The 9,020-nt window shown below is 37.2% G+C and overlaps 1 protein-coding gene across 2 annotated transcripts in view; it reads right to left on the reverse strand.

Annotated features, from left to right (window-relative positions):
- The window catches only part of SH2D1A (SH2 domain containing 1A), a 28,931-nt gene that overhangs the window by 9,595 nt on the left and 10,316 nt on the right, over positions 1–9,020 (reverse strand). For both annotated transcript variants that reach the window (XM_012664837.1, XM_012664838.1), the window contains exon 2: positions 1,480–1,543. In XM_012664837.1, the coding sequence (XP_012520291.1) occupies positions 1,480–1,543 (64 nt within the window). The remainder of the gene's footprint in view (positions 1–1,479; positions 1,544–9,020) is intronic.

Consider the following 9,020-nt stretch of genomic DNA (forward strand, 5'->3'; position numbering starts at 1 on the left):
TGAGCCCAGGAGTTCGAGGTTGCTGTGAGCTAAGCTGATGTCATGGCACTCGCCTGCGTAACAGAGTGAGACTCTGGCTCAAAAAAAAAAAAAAAGAAAGAAAGAAAGAAAGAAAGAAACATTTAATGATTAAAAAAATGAAATAAAAAAATTGAAAAAAATTAAATGTATAGATTGTTAACAGAAGCTGATATTAACATTTTTAAAAGCTCATAATGAAGTATTTTCATTATAAAGATGACTGTTTTAAAGAGTCAGAAACCAGAAAAAGCATTTGAGGTCAAAAGTTTCAGTTGTAGAGACCTCTATGATTGATAAGATGTGATATCCTACCCTGGTACGTGGAAACAGATTCATTCTACAGGCATTTCTTGCAACGGTACAGTGGCTTTCAAATCTTTTCAATGTCATAAAGAACCCTTTTTCCTAATGAAATTTTATTCAGAGCCCCAGCTTATAAGTAAAATAAAGGAAACTACTGCTCAGATTGAATCCAAGGTAGGTACCCAGAAACATACCCTCTTACTTCTTCCTCTTCCTCTGCAACCCCCCAGGCAGCCCCAAGGTCCCCAGGTAGAAGAACCCTAGGATTCTGCAGAGCATGGTTTAAAAAACACTGCTACGCTTCCTCTTCTCTATTCCACCTATCCATGTCCTTCCTAGATGGCTCAGATGACAGTCCTGCCTACTCACATACAGCAGCATTGATCATCCTAACACTTGGGAAGCCCTCCCTTCTTTAAACTCCTGTGCTAGATAACTTAGCACTTCACTACATGCAATCACATCGTTCAGCAATTTTCAGGAGTTTACATTTTTGAGTGCTAACTATGTGCCAGGCCCTTCTTTACATGCATTATCTCATTTACTCCTCCAAATGAGCCCCATGACTAAGGGATTATTCGTAGGTTAAATTTACAGATGAAGAAACTGGTTGACAGTAAAGTAACCTTCCCTGAAGGTTTACTCGTAGACGTATCAGGGAGAATGGGGGACTAGACCTGGAACTCAGATCCCTATGACAACAAAGTGCAGGCTCTTCCACTGCTGTTTAACTTCATATTACATCTCCCCAAGGATATCACTGTCTCTTGGAAAACAGACATCGTGTTTTTTAATCCTCCATAGCACCAACACTCGTATTAGCATCATTTGGTAAATAATTGCTGATTTAATTATCTATTTTTTATGTGCTTTCTAAAATTTCACCTAGGCACTAAAAGTTTGACACAGTCTTCCAACTTATTTATCTTTCCCCCAAAGCGATACTACTCTACACAATGGTGGCTGCATAGGATTGGGACCAAAATTCTCTAAAGGCTTCTTAATGATCTATGAACAATTTTGGATTGGAGCTTTAGTCATTTAAATCCGATGACACAGTAATGGATTGTTTGACTGCTCTTTTATAAAACCAGCCTAAATTTCAAACACCTCCTTGAAACCCACAGAAACAAAAAATAAATAAAAGAGCTATACCTCAGCACTCCAAGAACCTGTTTCTGTCTGGGACACTCGGTATGTATAAATGTAACCTTGATACCTGTGAAAGAATAAACTTCCATTACTGAAAGATTCCAAAAGAATAATGAATGCTCTAAATTTGAGTTTACTACCACATATAACTGTTACATATACTGGAACACATATATATGCTGCCGTTGCATTCATAGGAAGCAAAGCCCAGCAAAATCTAACTTGCTTTATTATATTTGCCCAATCACAGTTTCCAGTGAGACTTCATCTTTTCATGTTTTTAAATATGGGAGCTCACTCTCCTAAGAATTTGTGTAGTTTAGAGACTGCTTGGATCATAAACTAGGGATCTGCTGTAGTTAGTAAAAACCATGAATTATTAGTTTGAACAAACCATAGACTTACTATTTTTAAGTACATATAGAGCCTTAAGGTGAAAATACTTCACTGGGTCAAGACACTATCAGGCACACTTAAATAATTAATAACATAATATTAATTATGAAATCAATATAATAGTAATACTAAAAGGACATAATACAATAAGAATATAATAATTATATTCTTATATTACTATTATAACATATAGTAATATAATATTACTACAGTTATGTGTGACTTAATGACAGGGATAGGGTCTGAGAAATGTGTCATTAGGTGATTTCATCATAGGAACATCATACAGTGTACTTACACAAACCTAGATGCTATAGCCTACCGAACACCTAGGCTAGATGGTATAGGCTATTGCTCCTAGGCTACAAACCTGTATAGCATGTTACTATACTGAATATTGTAGGCAACTGTAACACAATGGTAAGTATTTGTATATCTAAACATATCTAAATATAGAAAAGATATAGTAAAATACGGTATAAAAAATAAAGAATGATACACCTGCTGAGGGCACTTACAAATGGAGCTTGCAGGAGTGGAAGTTGCTCTGGGTGAGTCGGTGAGTGAGTGGTAAATGAATGTGAAGACCTGGGACATTACTGCACACTACTGTAGATTTTATAAACACTGTACATTTAGGTGACACTAAATTTATTTAAAAAGTTTTTTTCATTCTTCAATAATAAATTAACCTTAGCTTACTGTCTTTTTACTTTATAAACTTAATTTTTTTAACTTTTTGATTATTTTGTCATAACAGCTAGCTTAAAACACAAACACCTCGTACGGCTATACAAAAATGTTTTCTTTCTTTACATCCTTATTCTATAAGCTTTTGTCTGTTTTTAATTTTTTTTATACTTTTTAAACTTTTTTGTTAAAAACTAAGACACAAACACACACATTAGCCTACATAGGGTCAGGATCATCAATATCACTGTCTTCCACCTCCACATCTTGTCCCACTGGAAGTTCTTCAGGGGCAATACACCCGTGGAGCTGTCATCTGCTATGATAGCAATGCCTTCTTCTGCAATACCTCCTGAAGGACCTTCCTGAGGCTGTTTTACAGTTAACTTTCTTTTTATGAGTATACTCTAAAATAATGATAAAAAGGCCGGGCATGGTGGCTCACACCTGTAATCTTAGCACTTTGGGAGGCCAAGGTGGAAGGATCGCTTGAGGCCAGGAATTGGAGACCAGACTTAGCAACACAGCAAGACCTCATCTTTACAAAAGATTTTTTAAAATTAACCAGGTGTGGTGGTGTGCACCTGTAGTTCCAGCTAGTTGGGAGGCTGAGGCAGGAGGATCCCTTGAGCCCAGGAATTTGAGGTTGCAGTGAGCTATGATGAAGCCACTGCACTCCAGCCTGTATGACAGAGTGAGACCTTGTCCAAAATAAAATAAAATAAAATAAAAAATTAAAATAAAAAATAAAATTATAAAAAGTATAGTATAGTAAATATATAAACCAGTAACATAGTCATTTATTATCATTATCAAGTATTGTGTGCTATATGTAATTGTATGTGCTATACTTCTATACGACTGACAGTACAGTAGGTTTGCTTATGCCAGCATCACCACAAACATATGAATAATGCATTTGGCTATGACATTATCATGGCCATGACATCACTAGGCAATAGGAATTTTTCAGCTCCATTATAATCTTATGGGACCACCGTTGTATATGCAGTTCATTGTTGACTGAAATGTCATTATATCACACATTACTGTATTGCTATATTACTCTACATTGTAATATGGCAGTAATAGTAATTTGAATTAAAATGAGTGCTGCTAACGTACTTAAAAACAGCTTGTCCTTTTAGATGTGGTAAACATTCTCTCCCATAACTTAGTTTGTACGCATATTGTATATCTGTATAACTGATTTCATGCTACAAGTTTTATATGCTACATTAGTCTATTCAGTTGCCATAACAAAATACCATAGGCTGAATGGCTTAAACAAAAGAAATTTATTTTCTCACAGTTTGTGAGGCCGGGAAGTCCAAGATCAAGGTGCCAGCAAGGTAGGTTTAATTCTTAGGCCTCTTCTTTTTGCTTATGAGCGGCTGGCTTCTTGCTGTGTGCTCACACACCACTTTCTCTTCTAATAAGGCCACCAATCCTATAATATTAGGGCCCCACCCTTATAACCTCATGTAACCTTAATTACCTCCTGGAGATCCTATCTCCAAATACAGTCACATCGGGGGTAAGGGCTTAAACATATTTTGAAGGGACACAATTCAGTCCATATCATTCCATCCAGACCCCTAAAATCCATGCCCTTCCCACATGCAAAATATATTCATTCCATCCTAACAGCTTCTAATGAAACTAAGTCATTCCAGACTTTAGACTCAACTCTAAAGTCCAAAGTCTCATCTAAATATTATTTAATCAGATGTGGGTGAGGCTCCAGGCATTATTCATCTTGAGGCAAAATTCCTTTCCATCTGTGAACCTATGAAACCGGACAAGTTATATGCTTCCAAAATACAACAGTGAGATAGGCAGATAGGAGAAATTGGAAAGAATTAAGGGGTGACAAGTCCCAAGCAAGTCCAATATCTAGCAAAGCAAATTCCATTAGATCTTAAGGCTCAAGAATAATCCTCTTTGATTCAATGCTCTGCCCTTCAGGCCCACACTGGGACAGCAGCATCACCCCACAGCTCCATGGGGTGTAGCTTCACTCTTTGGGGGGATGGCCCCACCCATGTGCATCTGTTGGGTGTCGCTCCCACCCTTTGAAACCAAGGTAGAGGCACCCTTGTCCGCCAGGCCTGTGCACTCTGGGCCTATAGTGGGAGTAGCAGCCCTGGTGATCTCTGAATTGCCTTCAGAGTCATTCTTCCCTTTTCTTGAAGGATAAAGCATGTTTCTAGCCAAATAGCTCTACCATACTGTCCTGTTCCCTTTGGTCCAAACTCTATTCCTGGCTTCTGCTGAGATGGCTAGTTAACATCATGGGTAGTTTCCTTAAGAGGTGATAGTCCAGCCCACTCAATTGGTGTTCTCTCCAGAACAGGCTCATTTTTTGCAATATGGATAGGCTAAAAATTTTCCAGTCTTTAAGTTTTGGTTCCTTTTTGCTTAACAATTCCTTCTTCAACTCATCTCCTTCCTTTTGCATTTTTTTTTTGAGACAGAGTCTCACTCTGTTGCCTGGGCTAGAGTGCTGTGGCATCAGCCTAGCTCACAGCAACCTCAAACTCTGGGGCTCAAGCAATCCTCTTGCCTCAGCCTCCGGAGTAGCTGGGACTACAGGCATGCCCCACCGTGCCCACCTAATTTTTTCTATATCTTTTTAGTTGTCCAGCTAATTTCTTTCTATTTTTAATAGAGACGAGGTCTTGCTCTTGCTCAGAACTCCTGAGCTCAAACGATCCTCCCACCTCAGCCTCCCAGAGTGCTAGGATTACAGGTGTGAGCCACCGTGCCCAGCCTCCTTTTACATTTTACTATAAGCAGTCAGGATGAACCAATCCATTCATTCAACACTTTGCTTAGAAATCTCCTCAGCTGAAGTTGATTAATGGGTACGAATATATGGTTTGATAGAAGAAATAAGACATAGTGTTAGATCAGTAGGGTGACTATCGTTTACAATAATCTATTGTATATTTCAAAATAGCTAGAAGAGAATAATCTGAATGTTTCTACCATTAAAAAAGACAAATATTTAAGGTGATGGGTATCCCAAGTACACTGATCTGATGTTTATAATTTACATGAATTGTTAAATTATCACATGTACCCTAAAACTATATACATCTATTATGCATCAATGAAAATAAAAAGAAATCTCCTCAGGTAAATATCCAAATTCATTGCTCTCAAATTCTACCTTCCACAAAATACTAGAAAATAATTCATCCAAGTTCTTTGCCACTTTGTAACAAGGATTGCTTTTCTTTCAATTTCCAATAACATGTTCCTCATATCCATCTGACCTTACCAGAATGAACTTTAACATCCATAGTTCTACCAATATTCTATTCACAGAAATCTGGGCTTTTTGTAGCATGTACCTCAAAACTCTTCCATTACCTAGTTCCAAAGCCACTTTCACATTTTTAGGTATTTCTTACATCAGTACCAAAATCTGTATTAGTATGCTTGGGCTGCCATAACAAAATACCATAGATTAGGTGACTTAAACAACAGAAATTTATTTCTCACATTTCTTGAGGCTGGAAAGTCCAAGATCAAGCTGCTGACAAGGTAGGTTTCATTCTGAGGCCTCTTCTCTTGGGTATTAGGCAGCTACCCTCTTGCTGTATGTTCATATGACCTCTTCTTTGTGCATGCATTCTTCTGCTTCTCATAAGGTCACCAATCCTATCAGATTGGGGCCCCATTCTTATGAACTCATTTAACCTTAATTACCTCCTAGAGGTCCTATCTCCAAATACAGATACATTGGGGGTAAGGTTTTAAACATATGAAATTTTGGTGGAATAAAATCCAGTCCATAGCACATGCATTATCTCCTTTGGACCCCACAAAAATGCTTGCAATTTTATATTATGAAGTTCATTTTATAGATGAGGAAACTGAGACTTTCAGAAGTAACCAAAGCCAGACTAGAGACGAAGCAGCAGAGATGGGATCTGAATCAGGCTCTTTGACTCTAAAGCCCCAGCTCTTGATCATCACACTGTAATGGATACAGATTATTTATTATACTTTAGCATATATGGTAACAGTACTTAACTTGCCTAATAATCCTTTACTTCATAGAACAGGTAAACTGTATAATGAGTTATTTCAGATTTTGAATCTGAATCTGAATCAACATGGTTTTATTTAATACATTTCTGATTGCTATTCTTGGGTACAAGTTTGGGTCAATAGAGATCTTTGGTTAGGATACACTAAACTTTGGTTAAAATCAATGTGTTTACAAACAGATGGTCATACTTAAGTCATTGACCGCATTTACCATTAACTCCCTTTGGAATTAAAAGCCTTTAAATATGTGGATTAAGTTACTATATCTTTAACCAATATCCATAAGTACTGATTATCTAAAAGACAAAACAGAGCTAAAACACTCTAATCAGGTTTGTGACACTGAAAAAAAGGTCAATTTAACTGCTGGTGTGATCACATGAAATGTTTCATCTTTATTATGAAGAATTGACAGAATATTGAGATTATATATAAAATAGCTTGATATATGCCTATATACAATATGCCAAATAAATACAAAATATTTTAGTGTTAAAGTTTTTTGTCTTTTTAAGCAATTGAAATCTACCTCAAAGCCCACTGATTTCACTAAGTACTCTACAGGGAACAAGGCAAGAGCTTTGATTTCCATTTTTCACCATGGGAACTCGAAACATAAGCCTTTAAGTGATTTTCTTAAAGCCACACAGCAAAATGGAGATGGAAGCAGGGAAACATCATAGGTCTTTAGTTCCATTTTCCCTATGGGAAGCAATTAATGGCCATAATTCAGTATCATTAAGGTTGATGTGGAAATACATTATTTAAAATCTCAGCAGAAATGCAAGCAAAATGGTAAGCAACTTGTTTTCCACTTTCTCAAGCAGTGGGTCTCTAAAAAAAAAAAAAATACAATGAATCTATCTCCCTACTATCATTCAGCCTCATTTAGTCAAAATAAATGAGTCTGTTTTGAGAATTGTTTCCTAACGAATCTGATCTTATCTCACTTTCAGTTAAGCAGCAGGAACCTGAGTACCACTTCAAAAGTTCTTACCTCCTTCGGTCTCTGAACAGCCTGCTGTCAATGGCACATAAAACTTCTCATGATTAACTCATCTAATATTAACAATTTCCCTCCCCCCACAAACCCCTCAAATTTCTGAATGAGCAAAATTGTTTCACCCCTCAAATAAGACAGCAGTTCATGTTTTCCACTTTCAAGTTGCTGAAGTAACTGACAAAGGATCCCCTGTAGTCAACTCTCACTATAAATATGTCATGGATGGAAGAGATCTAAAACAGTGCCACTCAAATTGTATGCCCAGGGTAATAGCATCACCTGGGAGCTTGTTAGAAATGTAGAATCTCAGGCCCCACCCCAGATCTGCTGAATCAGAATCTTTACTTTAAAAAGATGCCCAGGTGATTTGTATGAACTTTAAAGTTATGGAAGGACTAATTATAATGCAAAGAGAATGCCTACACCTCATTGGGAATATTGCTAGCGACTTTCCTGATGTCAATCTGGCTTTTTTCACCCACCCAGGGTACTTCTGTGCCTCCTCCTCCATAGTCACTCAGACTATGCTTTAAGAATGCAATTTTATTTTAATATAAGCTGAAGTTTTGTCAATCATTTTAGTCTTCACAGGGCAGTGTTTCTGAACCATTTTCCCCTTCGTCCCAAACAAGATTTCATAGCTTTATTTTCTATAGCTTGTATTACGAAAGAGTGATTTTATGACATAAAATTAAACTAAAATATTGAATACACTTTTTCAAACTACACATATCTTCCTGTCCATGGAAAATCACTGTTCTAGAAAACAAACTGAAAAGGTATAACAAGAGCTATAAAACCGTGCATATTTTTGACCAAATAACCTTCCTTGTATTCATACACTCCAAGGAAACAAGCCAAAAGGAAAAAGCAATTTTAAAAAGATCTCCACAGTAGTTCTATTTAAATAGCGAAAAAAAAATGAGGCCGGGCATGGTGGCTCACACCCGTAACACTAGCACTCTGGGAGGCTGAGGCAGGAGGATCGCTTGAGCCCAGGAGTTTGAGGTTGCTGTGAGCTAGGCTGACGCCACAGCACTCTAGCCTGGGCAACAGAGCAAGACAATATGTCAAGAAAAAAAAAAGAAAGAAAAGAAAAGAAATGGAACCAATCTAAGTACCTCTAAATAAAGAATTATTACTCAAAATAAGGAATTGTTTTTGGATATGACACCAAAAGTGCAGGCAACAAAAACAAAAATAGACAAATGGGATTACATCAAATTAAAAAGCTTCTGCACAGCCAAGGAAACAGTCAACAGAGTGAAGACACAATCTACAGAATCAGAGAAAATATTACAAACCAAACATCTGATAAGGTGTTAATATTTAAAATATATAGGCCGGGCGCGGTGGCTCATGCCTGTAATCCTAGCACTCTGGGAGGACTAGG

This window comes from Propithecus coquereli, unplaced genomic scaffold, assembly GCF_000956105.1.
Source record: "Propithecus coquereli isolate 6110/MARCELLA unplaced genomic scaffold, Pcoq_1.0 Scaffold92, whole genome shotgun sequence".
NCBI classification, from domain to species: Eukaryota; Metazoa; Chordata; class Mammalia; order Primates; family Indriidae; genus Propithecus; species Propithecus coquereli.